At 47.2% G+C, this 23,000-nt stretch overlaps 1 protein-coding gene across 2 annotated transcripts; it reads right to left on the bottom strand.

The window, feature by feature from the left end:
- Positions 1–6,354: 6,354 nt before the first annotated feature.
- Positions 6,355–17,345, bottom strand: LOC149365551 (uncharacterized). Of its 2 annotated transcripts, XR_016282979.1 has the most exons (4): positions 17,172–17,345; positions 15,286–15,392; positions 8,469–8,605; positions 6,355–6,676 (listed from the first exon to the last, which is right to left on the bottom strand). XR_016282979.1 is itself a non-coding variant. In XM_089544106.1 (3 exons), exons 1-3 carry the CDS (start codon positions 11,610–11,612, stop codon positions 6,476–6,478), a joined length of 348 nt encoding a protein of 115 aa, XP_089400232.1. In that variant the 5' UTR covers positions 11,613–12,237; the 3' UTR covers positions 6,355–6,475. The 2 variants fall into 2 exon arrangements, 1 of the variants encoding a protein (XP_089400232.1); XM_089544106.1 differs by lacking the exons at positions 15,286–15,392; positions 17,172–17,345 and adding an exon at positions 11,603–12,237.
- Positions 17,346–23,000: the final 5,655 nt, after the last annotated feature.

The raw sequence follows: 23,000 nt of genomic DNA, 5'->3' as shown, positions 1-23,000 counted from the left end.
TTTATTTCTAAGAAATTTGGATTCGAAGTTGAAAAAGTTTTTTCCCGCCGCTCTGATTCAAACTTGGGATTCGTCTATGACGACAGAGGACTAAGAGACGTGAAACATGACGTGCGCATGACGTAACGCAGACTCCGTGATTTCTGGCTGCCAGCAGTGCGGCCTAGCAGCAGCCGAAAAGAAAGCTACCGCCGGCCGCACGTTGAAGGCATCTATCGGCTATTGCGGCCGTCGCTTCGTTTACATTTGCACCGGCGTTTTGCCAGCGTTACAATGGATCCCGTTCTCGAAGTCGTCAACGAAGTTCTCGCAAATAGACACCTTTAGCATACCGTGTACCTTGTTACCGCTAGCGGAATACCGGGAGCCCGCCTACCGCCGGAAAACAGGCGCTGATTTGTCCCGATGCTTCAGGAGCGCGCGTAGCAGCCGGGCACGTGGCGCCATCTGGCGACGTCAAGGAGATTTGCGCATGCATTGGCTGCGCCTCAGTGATGCATGGTTTCTCGGTTCTTGGTGTTGCTAGAACCATTCGTTCTAGCAACACTGTTTTGTTCTATGATCTCATCACGCTTGTACTTGCGAGTTTGGCCTGTGGCGGCGATACCTGTATTTTGGTTCTTGCTCTTTTCTACGTTACAAGAGCTTTGTTGTCAGTATGAGTGGCGTTTTTGTAACCAGGAGCTGGTATTCTGTCGATACAAGCCAACTTCAATTTCTCCTCAGTGTCCCTTTAACAGCGGTAAATCGAACAGTTTCGTGAAGACCCAGACTTCTAGTTTTTCGCGATCGAACCACATAGACCACAAGAAAAATCAGTCCAACGAATAATGTGAGCAAAGTCGGAGAGTGCTGGCGGCTTATCATATCCCTTCAAGAAATTTAGCACTCGCAAAATATTCCGAAATTGCGACTATACCAGAATTGTCAAAATTAATTAATCCCGCTAACAGTAAGTCGTTTCCAGCATCTGCAAGAAGTGGTTGTGTCTCTAGGTTCCGAGCTCCATTAGTGCAGTCTCAACACCAAAGATACGAATGGACTCAGTGGCCCAGCCGCACTTCATTTGTGTGTTTAGGTGGCTGAAAATTACATTTTTTTAAAGGCGGAAGCCTTTATTGTCTCATCGTTGTAAGCAGGAGTTGTCGACAGAAATGTCACGCTTTTCAATTGGTCGAAATGGTCGTGACGTCACAGTGCACGAATTTCAAACGAGGCCAATTGTACGGACCCGGAGGTTCAACTTGGAGTCACAGAGCGAGCCGAAGAGGTCGCCGAACGACATCGTCGGTCGGCCACCTGGCGTCCGGCCTAGAAGAGGAGCCCACCGCGGGGAGGGAAACATCACCCCAATCCGCGCCTAAGACCTCTTCTTTAATAAAGTTTACCTCCTCCTCCTAGTAACCATGCAACCAATTAAAGGGATGGTATAGTGATGCTCCAAGTGTGACTGAGGTTAGTTAATTGCTTAATTGACCAAGTAGCCTAATTAACCTTTCTAGTCAGACCAGATAAATAAACACAACCGAGTAGAAAATTGGTCGAGTTGGGGAATCGAACCATGCAGGACTCCAGAGTGCGAGACGAGTGCGCTATACCACTCCGCCATGCCAGCTCAATGGTTAGGAATGAACAAAGGCGCGTCTAGTAAATACGGTGTCTTCGTTCACTCCCATCTCCCTCCCTTCCCGTTACGGCGACGTTCAAGTGTCCACCGAGATATTGAGACAGCTAGGTACATTTCCTTTCATCAAAAATCAATTTACCGACGAGCAATGCGTAGAGCCGAACGGGTGATGGCGTTCTGTGGACTCCCTGGCAGCGTTGCAAGACGCTGTCGCGTTCCACTCTTAGAGGCGAAGCTTAACGTCTTAACCACACATCAGTGACACAAGCAGCACCACCGCGCTTAAGGCTTCCGACTCACCGCACTTTAGGTCAACAAAGCGTCCCCCTGAATGTTTTTTTTTCTGGGTGCGCTGGGCCTCCTGGTACCGGCCGTCGGCCTGTGCCTGAATCTTCCTGCCTGAATCTGAATCTTCGACTCTTTCTATATCTACCTACTACCTGAATCTTCCACCGTCAAAAACTTGCTCAGGGAGTTATGTCCATTGCTCCCAAATAGAGCCACGTTTCTTTTTACGTGAGGTTGACGGCTCTGAATAAGCGCTCTTCGCAGTATTGGCATAGAGAAAGATATTGGTAAAGAGCGGACACTCGGCGAAATCTGGCCCCAGGAAATGACGCGCAATCCTCCTCCTCCACTAGATAATCTTCCAACTCCAGGATGGCGCCACCAGTCTCTAAACGCGCGCGCGCGCGCGGGCGGGTAGCCGGCGCGGCGGCTCAGACCCATCCGAGTGGCAGACAACGGAGCGTCGTGGGGGCTGTTTTGTGCGCGTGAAAGCGTGCGGCGTATTTGTTCGTGCGGGCAGACCGCAATTTTTTTCGTCTCTCTTGCCCTTCGACGCAGAACTCCTCCTGTTTATGACGGCGGCAAGGTGAGAAATGTTTATTTGTGGAAGTACGCTGTATTGCATGCAATTTAGGCGGCCGCGCCGGCCGCCGTTGCCTGTCTGCAGTTCGTGAAGCGGCGCGCTCGCTCTGTGGCCAGCCGGCTGTTGTTCACGGCATTCTTGCAGTTTGTGACAACGTCAAGGAAGGAATGTTTTGTTTTTGCAAAAGTACGCTACATTTCAAGCACTTTATGCAAAATTACGCTGCATTTCGAGCACTCAAGCTTGGTACGCCGGCGCAGTTGTGAAGGGCGCGCGCACGCTGTGTCATGCTACGCCGTGGCGGGAGCGGCGGGAGGAATGATGCTGCATGATGCAGCCTCGCCGGTCGGTGCGTAGAAACAACAAAAAAAAAACCTGCCCACGGCCCGTGGCCCGACGCGCTGTGCCTAGCGGTTAGTTTTGCTTGGTTTCGCGCTTTCTCGGGACGTCACATTATTGTATGGCCCCCGACAATATGTAACTTCTTATGGGTGACATTTGTCAGTGTAAGGTTAAAATGTACTTTTTTGAAAGTGGGCGAACGGCGAAGACGACCGTTCCCGCGCAGCAAGTACGGGACCGTAGTTTTCAAGACTGGTGGAAAAAAAAGATGACGCACGAAAAGCTCAAACCTTACTCTTGTAGTACGTATGTATGTATGTAGTACGTGTGAAAGAGTCCGTTATCTGCGCTCGTGGAAACGCACATTTCGCCCGTGAATTGACAACACAGGGATGCGCTTTTGAAAACCGGCAAAAAAAGGCAACGCGTCGGGCTTTCTAAACTCTAAAGAGCTTGAAAACCAAGAACTGTTGCGCCGATAGTTTAATTTTCTATGCTTCTTAAAACATACGTTGCACCCGTGTATTTCTCAGTGCTCCTAACACATTGTGTACTTCTGGTTCGTAGTCCGTGTTGTGGCCGTCTTTGTACGAAATATTCTCGAACAAACCGCGTACTCTGCTGTCCACCTAGGTTTTAGAAGGTAGACAATAACGTCGGGGAATGTAGAAATGCTTGCAAAAAGCTGATTGGTATCTGCCGTGTAGTACGGTATGTGTATTGTACTTTGCGCAACGACGTTCAGCACGCGAGTTTCGCAAAAACATGTTTACTCCGCTCGTAATTTCGTTCCCTCGCCGCTTTCGCACCTTTTCACTGTTTACAGAGTTACAATATAAGGTGACTGAGAATGACCGTACTTGCGAATTTTTCAGGCGATGCCACCCGTCGGCAACACCTGCTGTGTGCCGTGGTGCCGCAACAGGATCACCTTGAGCAGGAGGCCAGGAACCATCTTCCGCATCCCATGGCTTTGTTTATGTTGCACAAAATAAATGTTCTCATTTCACTCAAAACCTGGTGTCTTTTGTGGAGTGCTAATATTTGGCAAAGGCTGTGATGCAGCTGCGTTCATGGCTGGTCAAAAGCACTCGAAATCTATTTAATTATACGCTGCCAACGGCGCAGCGGGGCGCGGCGTATGCTAACATTCAAACCGCGCGCCCCTGAAACCGGAACCGGAAGTCGTCCCTGGCAGTGAGGCGCAGCGCATGCAGCCATTCAAACTGCGCGCGTTGAAACCGAAACCGGATGTTATGAGACTCCACCCGCTTGGTGCGCTGCAGTCAAATGGGCCGCTGGGCCCTATGGGAGTGTCCGCTCTTTACCAATATCTTTCTCTATGGTATTGGCACGGTCTGGCAGGTCTCCACGGCTGACCTATGGGGACGCGCGCCCGGCTAGAGAATGCGAGTTCATATGTAGAGTTAATATACTGTGTGTATGTGCGCGCCTGTGAAGAAACGAACAGACGAGGTGGTGGTGGTGTAAAACATTTATTTATACTATATACAAGAGAGGTATTGCTTAGACCGTGCCTGAAGGGCCCGGCCCTCACAATCACTAGGAGGGATCCCTAGTCCGGGACCCCTGTGGCCTCCGCGGCGGCCCGGGCTCTTGTCACCAGGGCTCGTTGGTCCTGGAGAGTTGAGCAGCCGAGCAGGGCAGCCTCGCAGTCCTCTCGGGTGGGGTGGGAAAGCAGGATTGGCAGGGCATGCCCACACCATGTGATACGTGTCCGAAAACACTTCCCCACAGTGTGGACACTCGCCCGAAAAGGCCGAATTGAAATGTTTGAGCACTGCCGGGCACATTACCGTGTTGGTGTAGAGGCGAAGTAGTCAACGCTCCTCTGCCTTATTGAGGCCTTTACAGTGGGGTGGGTATCGGCCGTGAGCGTTTTGATACAGGAGAGAGATCTCCCGAAAAGTAATAGCCGGATTAAAATCAGTAGCCGGATCAGGCGGCGAGAGAGGCGATGCCCGGTGGTTAAGCGCGCGGGCGGTATTGTCCGCTACCTTATTTCCCTCTATCCCCGCATGTGCTGGGGCCCATATGATGGTGCGCCGGGTTGGGAAATCCCGGTACTCACAACTGTGTAAAATTTGGAAAGCACGATCTGGAATTTGGCCCTGTTCAAAATTGCGGCAAGCTTCTCTTGAGTCGGTGATAATGACTCGGGACGCTGGATCCGCAGCTGCAAGTGCGATAGCAACTTCCTCCGCGAATGTAATGTTGGGGGCACGGAAGGTGAGGCCCTGAACTGGCGATACGCGCGCCCATAAATTTAAATGATGTTGACAGCTGTCTGTCAGTCCGTGCCGCTGTTAAAGGTTTGGAGGAGCGCGCCCGGTTAACACCAATCGCCCAGCACGAACAACGAGGCAGCGTGCGCCAGCCTGCGGGACCGCTCTGTTGTGATCCTCTGCTGACTGTCGCTGTGGCCGGAGAACAAATTGTGTTCTTCCTTGCCTCTATATTATATTTAGTGTACTTCAGGTGCAAGGCTTTTTATTGCAGTCTGTTCCCACCCGACGAACCGATGCTATGCGTCATATTTTTTGCAAACTTTGTATGTGTTGCATTGTATTGTAGAATCACTGTGTTATTACAAGTGATTGGAAATCCATCAGTATTAATTGTTTCGTTGCTGCATAAACTTTGTTTGTGAACCTTTGTCTTCGACCCATTTTCTGGCTTGCGACCGGCAAAAACTGGGCATCGATCGACCACCCTGGTCTCTGCTGGTGTCTGCACCCTGGTTTCTGCACTCCGGTTTCTGGCTGAGCTCGCCATGGTGAGTCGGGGACATCTCCTTTGGGACCGAGACTGCTACTCCCACACGCTCTAAGGGTGTCTGGGAGTGCACGTATAAGTGCGCGAAGGTGACATCGACCTAACTTTCTGCTGCCCCCTGCTGCGCTTGCCTTCTCTTGGTATGGCCGCTGTTCAGCACTGTATACACCTAACCTGTCCTCCTAACCCAAGCCCTATGGCATCCCATTTGATCCCGCTAGGTTCTCCTGTCCTCCTAACCTCATTAATCCCTATGGCATCCCACTTAATACCGCTACGTTCTTGCACTGTTACTAGCCTCACTGGATAAGGTTAACTTTGCAGTGGCGGCCTGTCCGTAACCAGAGATTCTTAGCACCCTCCGCTATGTCACAGGTGTGACCGCCGCCTTGGTCAACTTTGTCGTCTCGAAGATGCATGAGCTATAAGTTATATCAGAGAACTCGTGGACTCATTTCGACCCTTTTTAGCTCTATTGCTGACATCGGCTTTAAATTGCATTTCGCTAGCCTAAATCAGAATACGAAATACACGTCGTTTTGGGTTTCAAAGTGCATAGGCCGCTACAGCTAACATGCATCAAATGGGTCAACATGTCTACTGTGTTCAAGGGCAAAGGTTCCGAACAGATTCCATGTAGTAGGGCTAACGCCAGAGACACTGCTTGATCATAAATTTGCTTGCATATCATCATTGCTAGTACACACCAAACAACAAGCAGAGTGATTGGTGCACAGCATCACAACAAAGGGCATGTTTATTTTGCCTCACGGAAAGCCAGCAGTGGTCAGACGCGAAATCGTGAATGTCAGCCCCAAGCAGCACCGAAAGCCAGCACTCTAAGCGTGTCCGAAAAGGACAGGCAACCGCAACTGGTCGTGCAGTTGACGGGACCAGCGTTGACTCTTCAGGTTCACGAGGGTTTCAGGTGCATCATTGGCGAGATATGCCATGCTGTCATTGTTGCGGTTCGGTGGCGCAGCGTCTCTTTGATGAAACTTTGTGGAGATGAAAATTTCTTCTCGGAGGCAGCGGTCAACCTGCAACGAAAAGACGTACAAGACGGTATAATGAGCGCAGATGATGGTACCTGCATAATGGATAACACATACATTATATATAGGGGTGTGCATGCCTTCATCAATATGTATAATTGATAATCGCCACAATACAGGCTCCACGCCACAACATGCACATAAACGAAATTTAGTGCAGACCCAAGTAAAAATAGCCGACTGAAACAAAAGGGAAAAGGTTGCACAGTATGCGTGACCTACGAGTAGAGCAGTCGAGCAGTATGCATCGCGGAATAAAAATTGAAATTAGCCTCTGGGCGAAGTGCTCACGCCCGTCTTGTTTCCAGGTAAATGTGACTATACTTCTGCGTAATCACAGGCTGTAAAAGCTGGAAACCACGATGAGGTAGTGACGTCACTCCGGTCTGGTGAAATCACTTCCTTCCAGCCAATGGGAGTAATCCAGTCTGGTGACGTCACTTCCCTCCAGCCAATGGGCAAAATGTATGGCAGACGATGTCTTTTTTATGAGGCTTTCAATGCTATCGCATTAAACCAAACTGGACCGTAGAACAACATTCGACGGAAGCCACACCTACAATGAACGCCTTCTGCACAGTACATAAGTGTCCACATCTCGAGGGGGTGTGGGTGCAAAGCTTAACTATTAAAGACGCCCAGTATGTCATTTGAGCGGTGGGATGTACAGTTGTCCGGCAAAACCCTGGCGAGACAAGAAAAAATTATTTTGCTCGGTTATTTTTGGCAAAGGGGGTGGGTATGTTAGAGTGGGCAAGAAAAATAATGTACAGTGGGAGTGACGTCGACCGACCGTCATGGTGTTGTGACTTTTGTTATTTTGGCCTGTAAGCTTCGCTGTTCTGGTAACTTCAGTCAAGCCCTTTATATGTACAGATAACACGTGATTCGCAAGAAATGGCGTCGTCACTCCCACTGTACATTATTTTTCTTGTGCATTCTAACATACCCACCCCCTTTGCCAAAAATAACCCAGCAAAAGGTTTTTTTTTTCTCCTAAACCATATAACGGAGCCTTTACTGCAGGGCTCAGGACCGAGAGGTGTCAAAACGTGGGGACAAGGGTTCATCTGTTTTGCTACACAGCTAAGAAACAAAGCACCAATGCCCAGTTTCTTTTGGCAGACAGTACACCAGTGGTGAAACTCCATCACTGTTTTATCACACTACTTTATCTACATGAGTGGGGCATCTTTAGTTTTTTTTTCTGCCCATACATTTTCATTTATCAATGGAACACGAGAGGTGGTTTTTTGTAATCAAACTCTATATTCTTTCAGCGTAGCTTCCGGTCCGGTGGAGTGGCTCTTCCCCGATGCAAGCTGAAATATTTCTACCTGCAATGAAAAGGCTCGTAAAGAAGTTTGTAACCACAGCGACGCATGCTTAAACCACGCTCGATCAAATGTATTCACCGTAAAGGCACTACTTAGTTTAAAAGGGGACACTGAGTACAAATTTCAGTTGACTACGTCGACACATTACGACATTATAGACATTGATCAAAGTGGTCATTTCACTGAAAAATTAACGCAGCCAGATAACCAAAAGCAGATAACGCAAACAAACCGAGTTCAGCAGAAAGACTCCACTATATATAGTCGAATCTCGATGATAACGATGGGACTGGAAATTCGATCTGATCGAAGTTCGCATTAAAGGGAGCGTTGTGAACACACTTGGCGTTGGCATTCGAATTTACGAGATGGTGGTTTAATGACGCAACAACGATTGATGACATGCAACAAATATTGAAGAGAGGAATCTTGGGACTAACGTTAGTACTCAGCCAACCGGGACACCGCCAATGGTGCCACCTGCTTCCAAGCTGCAGCCTTCGGGGGTGGTGGAACTGGGCTGTGGGTGCCTTCTCCGCTGGAGTAAGTGGAAACGCCAGTCTCTCCTCCAAGCCGGCTGCAATGAGAGAGCGTCGAAAAAGAATGGGATTTTCTGGTAGTTCAGTTCAGTTAAATTCACTTTATTTTCTTTCAAAAGCAAGTGGAATAGGCTTGGTTTGGTTTATGGGGTTTAACGTCCCAAAGCGACTAAGGCTATGAGAGACACCGTAGTGGAGAGCTCCGGAAATTTCGACCACCTGGGGTTCTTTAACGTGCACTGACATCGCACAGTACACGGGCCTCCAGAATTTCTCCTCCAAAGAAATTCTAGCCGCCGCGGCCGGGATCGAACCCGCGTCTTTTGGGTCAGCAGCCGAGCACCATAACCACTGAGCCACCGCGGCGGCGCAAGTGGAATACGAGGTACAAGGCATGAAGCCTGACGAGGCCTTATCTCCCGTATGAAAATAGCAAGAGGTAAAAATTTTGAGGTACATTCACAAGGAATCCTTCTGTTAATACAAACATAAGACACAAAACATAAAGCACTTATGAGCACTCTATTCAGGCTGTAGGTTAACTTGCGCAGTCAAACAAACATGCTCGGAAGAACACATTGGCATTTATGTGAACATGGAAAGAATTTGAAACAGAGCACAATGACAGAAACCTGAAAAAGAAAAATATGAAGACTGATAGAATGTACGAGTGTGCCTATAGCAAAGAAAAACATGTTCAGTGGTCATTAAGAACACGTGTAATTTGAAGGGCTTAAATGGCAGAGTAAGATTGGAATAGAATATATGATGGTTAAGCAACTTTACAGCTTGATAATAAATATCCTGTTTTCAATTAGTTCTTACTTTTGTTTTATATGCATGGGCTCAAAAGCTATATTAAGAAGATATATTGATATGTCTAGTGTAAAGACTATTTTCGTGGATTAAATGCATTATTTTGAGCAATATAACTTGTTGGCTGGTAATAAATCCTATCTTAAGAGGAGTGGTTGGGTTGGCAGATCACTTCTTCTTAGACGTAGAATGTGTTTTCAAAATACAAGCAGCCTGTCGGAACTTCCTTTTGTTGTAGTATGGGCAAGTTCATAAATAATGTTCGCCAAGACTGCGCTCGGCAGGAGTCGCTTCACTCGGTGCCTTGAGATAGGCAAACAAGTGAGACTTGCAGAGTTAAGGACTAAGGTAATACAAACACTCATTCATGCCTGAACCATGTCCGATTCAATAACTCCACATCGTATTCAACAGACAACGTGCACCACTGAAAGTGTCCCTCCCTGCTAACCAACGCCGTCGAATTAACAAAAGTGCTCGATCAGGTCAACATGAAGCTTCCTCTAGAATGAATTTCATTTCAGCTAGCTGGTTCAGGATTAGAGAAACTTGACAGTACATAAACTCGGCTAGACAAGTGAAGAAACGAACCTTTAACTGCACCGACATTTGCCTGAATTGTGTTTCATGTGCGAGATACAGTGGCGCCTCTTTGTCGTTAAAATGCCGTAATCTGTCGATACAGGCCACCTTTAATGTGTCGTTATTTAGAGTCTCAGAAATGTAAGACTAAAAATGTTTGCTGTGCTGAAAGGGACACTGAGGCCAACTCTACCACGAATTATTGTTTTCAGTAAAAACAGATTGTCTGGATCTCTCTGGGTAAGTCAAGGTTTGCCAGGCAGCAAATGACGGTTTTATGGCTCAGAATGCGAAATCAAAATTTTCCCCGCTATTATTTTCAAACTCGTGGCTACACCTAGAAGGACTGCTTTCCGAGGTTTTCAAGTCAATGTTCTTGTAGCATAAACTCCGCGATCAGTGCCAGTTTTGGTTTCGATTAACGCATGTTGCTTGTGAAATCAGCTGGTGACAGCGACACATTCCGTTTTTTTTGTGCCTTTTCTTGTATAAAAAGATTTGTTTTCAATGAGAGTGGTCTCTGTCATTCGAATGCCGTGTAATCTGTCGGTACAGGCCAACTTCAGTGTGTTGTATGTTGTCAGTGTCCCTTTAAAAGCGTTACAAGTGTGCCTTATGTATAAGTGTGCCTTCCAGAATAAAACTTAAATGATTAAATAAATGAACCATTTAATCATAAAATAGAGAGGAACAGTCCATCCTAAGTGATTGATATTTTTTGCATGAAAATAACGCACGGTTCACTCTCGCTACGTCCTGGCAATATTCATGCTGGGCCTTCCATTTAGCCTAAGCTCTTAAACACAAATACCACTATGCAGGAATAAAGCATAGGGGTAAGCTGTTGTGTAGCACACTCCCTTTTATAAAAGGGAGAGAGCTAGATGAAAGTTCATTCCTTTCTTGCTCCTTTCGGTTTAGGCTGTACATGATGTGCGTGATCAACACGGAGGCGACCTTGGCTGCATGAAACAAATGATCTGCTTTCTACGCATCTTAATAAAAACAGGCGAAAAGCACAGTCACGAGTTCTGGTCTTTACAGTGAGGCAAGCCTTACTGGCCATGAAGGAAGGGGGATGCAAGCGTCAGCGACCTGGTGTTACAGTTTCTGCAACCTGTGCTTCGGAACACTCCCAAGCACTTGCACGCAGATGGGAAACTTTATTCATGAAGTTCGTCCCCGCCATAGTATGAGAGTCGGCTGGCTGCAACTTCCCGAGATCCCAGACTTCATTTGTCTGGCCACAAGTCCCGACAAGGACCCAAGCTCTTAGAAATCGGAAACCAATTCATAGTGCCTGTGTGGTGCGCTCTATGCACCCAAATAGCCTGAGCCGCTTTGGGACGTTAAACCCCAATATACCAATAAACCATTAGTGAATACACCTATGTCTGCGCGATAATGAATCCCTTGTCTTATTTCAACTGAATTCAATAACTGTCCATGAAATACCCACAATTGCACTTTCCCCTTCTGGCAAGGTGCTACAGCCATGGACCAGTTCTCCTAAAATGGCAGTTCCACTTAAGCAAGTTTGCAGTAACAAGATCCCATCGTAGTACTTGTTATTGGCGGCACTTTACCGGTGAAACGTAAACTAAGGTCATGCTCCCTAACGATGAACCCACACATACCGGGACTCATCGTGGTGCCCTAGTGAAATATGCTGCAGACTTCTTGCAAACAGCACCTGCTTCCACGCTTCGGCCTCAGGAGTTCGGATGTGGGCTTCCGTCCTCCATGCACTGCGAGTCTTTCCCGCGATAGGAATGGGAAACGCAAGGTTCTCCTCGAGCACGGAGGCCTGGCTGGAATAAAAGGACGTCTTATGTAGCAGGTCAGAAAAGAGGGGCCCGAAGCATAACATTCGCTCTATTTTAAGACCATAGCAGGTTGAAACGTGTCTCTCAAGATAGCTCGCTTAGCTCGAGGGTCACGATAGGCAAGCCAGTCCTGCCATCCTTTGCGGCTAATTGTCTGGATGTTATAACTACTCCTCTCAAACTATGTTCTAGATTTCTGTTCAAGTGCAACAACAGAGTAGAGAAGAGACTGAGCTCGAGACGGCTCCCCTCTCCTGCTGTTTTTATTTGTATCTCTGACACTGTCACATTTGTTTCGATAGTTTTTATTTCGTTTAATTAACTCTTTCCTTAGTGGCGCTCTTAGGTCTCTGGCTCTTGAATTAGTGGTGTCCAGCCCGCGTGGTCATGCGCCTTTTTCAATGCAGCACAAAAATGGCAGTGTCCCTGCCGTAGAAGAATATCCCCTGAAGATGAAAAAGCGGCTCTTTGAGAGAGGCACCTCGGTGACAGGTAAGAACGTGAGAAGCGAGGTTAGTTGGCACTGCACTTTTTTTTCAAGCGCTTATTTGGTATAGAATGAAGGAGTTCACAAAAGCAGACAACCACAGGATTGTTGCGCTACGGCCGCTAGCTGTTTCTCTCCATACATCGTTGTTTAACCTGCACACAATATGTACTTTCAAGGATCAAAGATAGGCAAGCAGCAGCACCGGCTGCAATGCCGGCTATGCTTAGATAGTGGCGTCAACTAAGCAAATCAACAGAGATGCATGGGCTGAGAACCTCTGCAACGCGCTCTGGTACCTATGAGATGTAATTATACTTTGCGCCGTCTCATGCGTTCGCCGTGTGTCAGTGAAACTAACGACCGAGCGAACACTCCACGTTGGCTTAACAGGAAAGAGGACAAATTGGAGTTGGTCTGTATAGATTTATTTCTACGTCTAAAAGCCAAAGACTCTACTTTCACTTAGAGGCTGCAAAACGAAATACAGGTGTCGCTATCATTGGCAGTTATCGCAAGCCAAATGCAGCGCATTGCAACCTTTTTTTTTGTGCTCAGATCCCCGAGGCCAGGCTACACCGCCATTCACTTCCAAACTGGGATCACGGAGTCCTCCTTGATCTTGACGTAATAAGCTTAAATCAAAAGGCGGGAAAATTTAAAATAAACATTTTTCGAGAAGAAATGCATTTCTTGCGGGCAGACAAAGATGAGCGCACAACCAGAAATAGCCACAGAACCTGGCAATGATTCTAGCGGTCGATTGAGGGGGGGGGGGGGGGGGATACATCGTCCGGGACCAAAGCCAGTTTCGCCCAGGACACCATAACGGTGGCCTAGTGGTTCAATTATCCACCTCGTGTGCAGGAGGTGCCAGTGTTTTTCATCCACACTCCCACCACCAGGCATGCACAAGACTACCCCATACCATACAAGACTACCCCATACCATACAAGACTACCCCATACCATACAAAACTACCCCATACCATACAAGACTACCCCATACCATACAAGACTGCACCATACCATACCATAGCATACCATAGCATACATGACTAACCCAGGCATCCTGCCTAGCTTCGTGAGGGTTAAATGCTTTGGACGATTAGGTCCTCGAACACAGCCTTGAGAACGGAAAAGCATTAACCACAGCTCTAGTTCGCAGAGCTGCCCTCGTGCCATTAAACTATCCTCATCACCACAGGAACAAACAAAAAAACAAAAACCAGAACAAAAACAGCTGTTATGGTATCACTACTTGTCCTGTGTCCCTCCTTTTCTCCTTGTCAGATAGAGAGTAATCACTCACTGGCGTCCATCTGAGCCCAGCCATATGGCTGCAAAGGAAAGTTGCTATAAGTAATTACTACGTAATTGAAATCAGCTTCACTAGTGGATTTCCTCCAAAAACGTTGAATTTGTCCCCGTTTGGACTACACCATATGAGGCAAAGGAGACACTCGGGACAAATTGAAGTGAGCCTTAATCGATGGATTACCGCATTTCATAAGCTAGACTAAGGTCAAGAAAAGAAATTCAGGCACCGCTGTCCCCTACTGTTAGCGGGGGCCAGTTCTTTGAATGCGGATCTTTGAAGCAAGGCTACATCTCCATCAGGGATCACGCAGTTCATCTCGTCGACGGAAAATGCCCTTTTTTTAGATCTTGTTGACTCAGCAATAAATGCGTCTTTCTCTGCCGGATAAACAACTCAGCCAGAGGGAGCCATATAATGAAATTTTACAAAAAAACAAAACAAAAAGCAATGGTATTGTCCTCAGTTAAAATGCGTTCGAACGCTTTTATACAGGCATTAATTATGGTCTAATATCGAAAAAATATGAAAATCTAGGAGTATATATATGGAACTCTCTATTTGACAAAAATATCGTCAATATGGCTCAAAAACTTCAAGCAACTTCACGCACCACACATACTGCTATGCTCACACAGTTGCAGCCACTTCAACACATTTATGTCCAATTATTTTCCTGATCATCCGAAGCTGTTTCCAGAATGAAAACTCAGCTACACTCATCATCATCATCAACCGGACCACTACCACTGCAGGGCAAAGGCCTCTTCCATGTTTAACCCTGTCCTTTGCTAGTTGCAGCCACCGTATCACCACAAACTTCACTCAACTGGCCACCTAACTTTCTGCTGCCCCCAGCTACACTTGCCTTCTCTTGGAATCCACGCCATTACCCTTAAGGACCAGTGGTTATATTTCCTTCAGATTACATGCCCTGCCCAAGCCACATTCTTCCGCATGATTTAGACTAGGAGGTCATTAACCCACACCCTTTCTATAGCTCGCTGCATGGTCCTTAACTTAAGCTGAACCCTCTTCCTTAGCTTCTGCATTTCTGCCCCACATGTGAGTACTGGTAATATGCTACACCACGGTTTGGTAAAACATTCCACCAAGTAATAGAGATGTTACAGCATGAGACAGCACTTCTTAAGCGCATCATATACAGCTTTGCAACGCCCATCTTTATTTCTTGTGCTTGAAAAGAAATTCTTTTTTTTTCTGGGCATGAAATGGCCTTGCCATTCTGTCCAGAAAGAATACCAAATGTAGCTGGCATCAATGGCTTCGTGAAGACAGCAAAACAGTTCGAAAAGTCGCGTCCAAAGATGGGGCATGGTGCCACAAGGGGATTAGACACCTTTAGCCACTGTGTACCGTCTTACCATTACCGGAGTACCGGAAGCCCACGCGCCATCAGTGCGCATGTGCAGATCGCCTTGAGGGGCCAGATGGCGGCAGGTACCCGGCAGCTGTGCGAGTGTCTGCCTTAACCAATCGGGGCGTGTTCCCTGGTGGTGGGCTGGCTCCCGGTACTCCGGTAACGGTAACAGAGCATGCTACAGGTGTCAAATGTTCCCCAAAATCTTTAGACATTATCTGAATGATGTTTTTTTTATGTAACAAGTTTCAAAGTACAAGTCAATTTTTTTTGTTGAGTGTGACTAAAATGTTGCCAAAACAAGCTTACCATTCTTAGTTGCAACGGCAGGAACGCTTTCAACTGGGCGGGCATGCTTGCGACCTCGCCTGAGCCACCTGCTTCCATGCTACGGCTTTAAAGTGAGGCGCCGCGACCTTGGGGGGGGGGGGGGCAATGACGAAAAAGGAGAATAGGTAATCGTCAATTAGGGACGCCCGTTGGACTTGTAGCAAGAGCTTAACGTCACCAAAAGCGAGCACTGAACAGATGCACAACGCTGAACCGGCTTTTGTTCAAACCCGGTTAAAAACTTAGCTAATTGTTACAAGTGAGGAGAGAACTTGATCACTGTGTCCCCGTAGTCCTAGCTCAGGCTCATATTTGGGCTGGACATGTTGACTATATTTCACACATTTCCTTCCTCATAAGCTAAACTACAAGCGCTCCCACTTTGAAGCAAGTAATCTGGGATTGCGGGTGTGGTAGGTAATCCCATGCATACAATCACGGTTACTATTCCGTTGAGCAACCAGACATTGCTTGATTCACTCCGCGGGACGAAGATTACAAGGCTGCGTCGATTAGCGTGACCGAACTCTCCGCCCCACATGATCTAGCTGACGCACGACTGCTGCAATCCCTTTACCTTATGCGGCACGTTCTGGAGAGAGGTTGCGCCGAGCCTGAAATGGCCCTGCGGTCCAAAGCGCACCGGAATAATATTCTTGCATCTTCGGTCAGCACATATTAGACCATGACTGAGCCGCCGTCTAGCACAGAGAATCTGGACACGAAATATGGCCCTACAATTGTGTACAGCTAGAATATCAAATGTAGCTGGCATCACTGGCTTTCTGACAACAGCTCTAGATGCTTCGAAAAAAAAAAGTTTTCACCGATCTACAAACAGGGACAGAATGTGCTGCAAGAGGAGGAACCTCGCCCACTTCCACGAAGCCAACTAGACAGTCTAGTTCTAACTGTAGCCTTAATCGCAGTCTAAACCCCCTATTGGATATGAGAAAAAGAAAGGCGTCTAAGTGTCTCCCTTTGTAGGTGTGCACCACTGCCACGCTACAAGGAAAAAAAATGAAAAAATGAAATATGAAGGGGGGAGAGTAAGTGTCGGGGGCTTAGCTTCGGTTAAGCCTGGTAGGTTGCGAAAGCAAAAGCGCAGCTCCTCCAACTCCAACAGAAGGAACGCAGTGCACCGCGTCTACAAGTCACGCGTGGCTACCGGCCGCCGCTGCGCGACGACTCGACTTGGTATCCCAACTCTCACCCTTGTATGACGTCACACTATGACGTCACTAGGCACGGCATGACGTCAGAGGTCATTCTCAATGTCGCGCGTGGCTACCGGCCGCCGCTGCGCGACGACTCGACTTGACAGCCCATCTCTCACCCTGGTATGACGTCAGAGGTCATTCTAAAGGTCAAACGTGGCTACCGGCCGCCGCTACGCGACGACTCGACTTGGTAGACCATCTCTCACCCTGGTATGACGGTAGAGGTCATTCTAAAGGTCAAACGTGGCTACCGGCCGCCGCTACGCGAAAGGCGTTCATGAGCGTAGTATTGCTTTCGCAATAAAAATGCACTAGGTGGTCTGCGGCGCTGGGAGACAGGTGGGCCCTTTCATCGCCCTTCCGCGCGCGGTCGCGGTCCTAGTCGGTGTTCATGTTTTACTTTTCCTCATGGCGTGGTGGCCATCGACAAAGTGAGACAAAATGAAATCTAACGGCAGATTTTAGACAGTGATAAAGACACTACTGCTTGCTGAATCATCTAGTTTGCTGCATGAAGGCGGGGCTTGCGAAAATAAGCAAACATTCATCGAAGCAGAGATGCTGCGGAAGAGGGAGAGACGTGCCACTCATTTGGACAGGCCGAGACTTTGGCGCTTTCAATGTATCTGAAGAAACCAGGCCCACCTGGACAAGTGTCTGCAATTCGTGGACCGACTAGTGGATGGAAATGGGCGTGGAGGAGCGGCCGTCAGTAGGCTTGGCTTTCGGGACCCGGTTCACCGCCCTTGTTCCCCATATATGGGTGAAGCAGCCATCTGCCCTCGGGAGCTCCGCTGCAGGAAATGGGCGAGTTTGCAGTGTTGCTTTCCAGCGAGAGGTGCCATAAAAGGAGGTCGGTAATCACTGCGACTACCAGGAAACATCGAGAAAGTTAAGCGGGATGGTCGTGGAGAAATGGAACCTGAAGCGCGATGCGAAAGTTCTCACAATTCCTTCCCTCCTCTTCAGCGGAAAGTAAGAGTGCCCTATGGGATTGGAAGTGCGTTGGCTGCATCCACATAAGTGGCGTTATCAGAAATGCAGACTCGTTAAGAGCGCGTCACTGGGAACCACTGGACAAAGCAGGCTGCAAAACGCAACCATGTGGCTTCGAGCACTTACCAACGTGTTAATGGGAGACGCTAAGTGGAGAGAGCAAAGTAATGCAAACAGAGAGGTTGCTTTTGTACCATATAACCAGGGCCCTTCATTTTCTGGTTTTCCGGAATACAAAAGGTAAAAGTTGATTGACATTTCTGAGCTCCAATACTAATCAGGCAGTTAAGCGAAACATTCCAGAAATTGAATTTATTGGTATGTTCATGGTTTATGGAGTTTACCAGTTTAACGTCCCAAAGAGCCTCAGGCTATGAGTTAGGCACCTCTTTTTCACTTCTTTCGCTACCACCTTCCTCCCTTTTCTTATAGCACGAGGTATGCGAGACAGATACTGCGCCATTTCCTTTCCTCAAAAACCAATTTACCTATTTGCTATGAGCTAGGGACCCAGAAGTGCAGGGCTCCGGAAATTCTGACCCCCTGGAGTTATTTAATGTGCATTGACATCGCATAGTACAGGAGTCTCAAGCATTTCGCCTCCATTGAAATGCGGTTGCAGCTTTTATTCGAAAAATCTTTGCGGGATCATTCAGTACCTCAGGACTGGCGCGATGCCACCGTTGTTCCGATATTTAAAAGTGGCAATAGGCTATGTGTAAACAACTACAGACCGGTCTCGCTCACTTCTGTGTGCTGTAAAGTCCTAGAGCATGCAATAGCAAAACATATTGTGTATTTTTTAGAAAAAAAAACGATTTATTATGCCCAGTTCAGCACGGTTTCCGATCTGGCCTTTCGACGGTGACACAGCTAATCGAACTGTACATGACCTTTGTACAGCTACAGATGAATGCCAACAGGTAGATGTTGTATGTATAGACTTTGCGAAGGCATTCGATAAAGTTGCACATCATAAACTACTTTCCAAATTGAGGAGCCTAGGAATTAGTGAAAATGTAGTATTGTGGATTCAGGCATATTTAAAAAACCGTTATCAAAGGGTCAGAATCGGAAAAAGTGAGTCGGGGAAGTGTGAAGTTGTGTCTGGAGTGCCGCAGGGGTATGTTTTAGGCCCACTTTTGTTTTTATTGTATATTAATGATATTCCGTCTAATATTAACCCACCTGTAAAAATCAAACTATTCGCCGATGATTGTCTAATTTACACGCGTGTAGCCTGCACGGAAGATCAGATCAAACTAAATAAATGCCTACAATCATTAAACTCGTGGTGCCAAAGATGGGGCATGGTAATTAACTACAATAAATCTACATACACTCACGTAACTAAAAAACAGAACGTTATCAGATTTGAATATAATATTGGAGAAAATACCTTGGTCGAGGTGCAGAGTTTCCGGTACTTAGGGTTGACAGTGACGCATAATCTAGACTGGCGTATTCATATTGAGAATATCTATTCAAAAGCGTACCAGAAGCTTTGCTTTCTTAGGAGAAAACTTCCAAACGCAACTAGAGAAATTAAGTTAGTCGCCTACAAAACGTTTATACGACCAGTTCTGGAATATGCGAATGCTGTGTGGAGCCCTCACCAAAAATGCTTAAAAAAGAAGGTAGAAAGAGTACAGCGGATTTCAGCACGTTTTATATGTTCAAAGTATCACCGTACTGACTCGGTTACAAAGATGATGCAGCAGTGTGAATTGGAAACGCTGGAAATTAGAAGAATAAAACATAGACTCAAACTTTTTTTCCAGATAATGCAAGGGACATTAAAAATAAATAAAGAACATTATGTGAAAGCGCCTCTAAAACGTGGTTCCCGGAAAAACCACAGCAGGGTACTACAGCCTATTAACACACGTACGGATGTGTACCGGTATTCTTTCTTCCCTGATGTAATTGAAATGTGGAACAAATTGCCAAGTGATGTTGTGGAGAGTATGAACGTGCAACAATTTGAGCTAGGTGTTGATATATTTTTGAGAAATGGTGCACAAATTTTGAACTCTGACTCATGATTGCTCATTTATGTATTTGTTTTTGTTCCCTCCCTGTAACGACCCTCATTTGAGGGTTAACAGTATGACCAAATAAATAAAATAAGTAAATATCCACGGTTGGGATCGAACCTGCGCCCTTCAGGTCGGCAGTTGAGTGCTATAACCACAGGAACCGCAGCAGCCCGGATCAGCTCATTCTGGCAACAAAAGGCAGTTTACTATATGCACCCATTTTTGTGCAGGACATAAACTGGTGCATGCATTTGTCATTGTTTCGTAACCAATATGCCAATATGGAAGTGGCAACTTTCGCTAAAATTCCCAAGGACACCTAATTCCATTACGTGTTGGCAATGGGCTCGCATTACTTTACCGAAAGGGACATCACCTCTGATCTGATTCAGTGGAAATGCATCTGTCTGATGAGGTCTCTTTCCTCCAGTAGGCAGGAATGCTCTTGTCTTGTGATGTAAATTTTTAAGCCGACGAGCGAATTCTATGACCGGCAAAATATTTTGGCCCCATGGGGCTTCTATACTATTGCATTAAAGCCTAGCCAGATGAACCATCCCATGGAGCTTCTATGCTATCGCGTTAAAGCGCCACCAAATGAGCCATTTACTTCTCATTTATTACGAATTTTTGTCATGAACACTGCCAGCCATTGCGCGCCGCTTACACGTCCATTAAAAACTTGCCTGCATTTTTAAAAATTGATTTGAGAAAAAGAATGGCGCATAACTGCTACACTTCTGGCTGGACACCTCACCCGCACCATGAGGGAAGAGAAGTAGGTAGGAAAGAAAAGAGGAAAGGCAAAGAGGTACTGTAGTGGAGGGCTACGGAATAATTTCGAGTACCTGGGGATCTTTAATGAGTACTGAAATCGCACACATACTTTACCAACCTAACAGAAAAACATTAACTAAACGCGAGCTCAACAAATGCGAAAAATTTGAGAACGTGCGAGCCTGGGTTTTTTTACCTGCTCCGACATTGCACTGCATACGGGAATTTCGCACATGTCATCATCGCTGAAACGCATCTGGGATTTGAAACCTCATCCTCGGCCTCAGATGCTGACCACCCGAGCAAATGCCTCACCGCAGCAAGTACCTGCCTGGCTTTGATTCTACACTGCGAACTTGTTCATAAAACACCACAGCGACCATTTTAAGTGCGAAAGAGCCTTGAAGCAGGATGTCATTAAGCCTGAGTAACGCTTCATAATCAGTGATGGTAGTAAGACATCTGGTAGCTATGCGCGATCTCACATCTCGCTTCGACAATATACTTTTCAAAATTATCTTCAAATTAAGCGATGCAATGAATAACAATCATTAAAGGGCAACTGACCGAAAGCGTAGTTATAGCCATCGCAATCAACTAGTTCGCCATGCTCCTCTCCTTCCGTTCCGTCGAGATTTTTCTCTCTCGCGCCTCGTTGAGTAGGCTCTGCAAGGGAAAAGCACCCTTCCTCTTCCGATGCTAGCGGGAGGCGTGGTGTCTGGTGGAGTGCATCACATGTCTACGTCATTGCCTCGCCTTGAAAAGAATCTTTTTCTTGATTTTTGCTACCCCTCTCTATTTTGCTCTTTGGGTCTCCTCGCGGTGTTTCGTTGTTTTTTTTCTTTGTCGTTCCTCTCCCCAGTTGCTTGGGTCATGGACGTAGTCGTCCGGAGCGAAGTGTCTTCCGCAAACCACCACGTTCTTTAGCGTTGTGTCAGGAAGGCCGATGCGTTGGAGCCAGACACGACTCAACTCATAATCTCCTGGCAATCTGTGCCGGATCGTGGTTCGACTCCAGTCGCTGCGTGCGCATCCAACGACGAAACAGCGTCGTCGCATTTTCTCCGCGCACTGAACGATCGAGAGGCGCAATTAGCTCGACCACCTAAACTTGTTAGCGAGCGCATCCTTTCATACATCTGTTTGTCAACCCCAGTTAGCGAGCCACCTTTTCATTTCTTTTGGGCCTCCCCATCGTTTCACGACCGGGGGGGCCGGGAGTCGGTTTCGTTCGAAACACACAGCGAAGCGCAGACCCGGCAACCGCCCGTTTGCTTTTCTCTGTGTGTGTTTATGTGTTCTGTGTTTTTGTCTTTTCTCCGCTCCTATATATAAGCTCATGTCGTTAAGGAGTCAAGCGTATACACACGATGCACGAAGGATAAGCGTGTGTGTGCGGAGCGGTCGAGTGTGCGAGCGAAAGGCTCTACTACACACGACACAGCATACGCACAAGTAACTAAAATCTTGTTTTGGGAGGCTTGCATGGAGGAAAAAAAAACTGAGAAGGGAGCGCGCACGCAGAGGGCTATCTCGTGACGTGATCACGGTGGGGGGGGGGGGGGGGGGACCGACTGTCTCAGTTTTACTATTTTTTTACTTTTTATGACTAGGGTTCAAGGCTGTCGCCGGACGCTCCCTCCTCAGTTTTCTTTTCTTCCTTCATGCTGGTTTGTAGGCATGTGCCAAAACAGAAGGCGTTGCGGAAAGTGCTGCGCAGACGACGCGACGCCCCAGCTACACCCAACCTTCTCCCGTCAGTCAGGACAACGCACCAATGAAATGCCTTCAGCAAAAGAGTCCCGTATGACGTCAAACGAGCCAGAGTAGAGGGCATGGACGTTTGCTTGTGGAAGGAAAGAACGAACGGGCTTTGATTTGAATTTTTTACAGCTTTTCGGGACGCGCATGGCTCTAGTATTTTGCAGATGTCATCTTCGATGCCTCATCTATGCAGTGAGCTTGTTTTTAAAAAAAATGTCCTGACCCTGGGCAGGTGCCCTTTAAGAGGTTCAAAGTAATTAATCAGTTGACTGAAAACTTGCCTCTGAAATGAGCATGAATATCCTAATTTTCATGCCATGCCTTCACCCACATGGTGTACAAAACCAAGGTCTCTAGGAGGCACATTTTCAAGTGGCAATCAGGTCAAACTCAATTCCTTTTGAGTTGTTTGGAATGAAGGACTTTAATGTGAACAACTGTCTCCATTTCGCCTTCAAAGCTGGCATCGTAACAGCAAACGCGTGGTCTGTAGCGAACGCCATGTAGCATAAGTTCTAGCGGTGAGTAGGAGATGAGAGGATCGCACTTTCCATGTTCCATACTTTTACTCCGTTTCTTGTCATGCTGGAGATGACAGTGTAAATGCATTACATAAACTGCCAGAGATCAGATCTGCAGCTTATTACACTCAGACAGTAGAGTTAATAAACACACCAGGCCAAGCTCTCACCCAGACTGACGTACGTGTTGGACAGCCACGTCGGCGGATCTTCCTGCTTCCATGTTACGGCTTGGTGACTGGGCGGCCACCTTGGACGAAAAGTTGCCCACCTGCTTCGACACTACGGCTGCCTCGCCCTATGGTCTTTCGGCTGGAAGAGTGGAAATTCACGCTATACGAAGGGGAAACGCAAGTCTCTACTCCAGGAAAGTGGCA

Source organism: Amblyomma mixtum, chromosome 1, assembly GCF_055824585.1.
Source record: "Amblyomma mixtum isolate Tamu chromosome 1, ASM5582458v1, whole genome shotgun sequence".
Taxonomy (NCBI): Eukaryota; Metazoa; Arthropoda; class Arachnida; order Ixodida; family Ixodidae; genus Amblyomma; species Amblyomma mixtum.
The sequence above is the reverse complement of the archived record's forward strand: the minus strand, read 5'-3'. Positions and strand labels throughout refer to the sequence as shown.

What these genes read in the sequence shown, in the direction of transcription:
- LOC149365551 (XM_089544106.1), bottom strand. An exon ending in CCGGTTGGCTGAGTACTAAC is followed by an intron (nt 6,677 to 8,468) that starts GTTAGTCCCAAG and finishes TTTTCGTTGCAG; the next exon opens with GTTGACCGCTGCCTCCGAGA.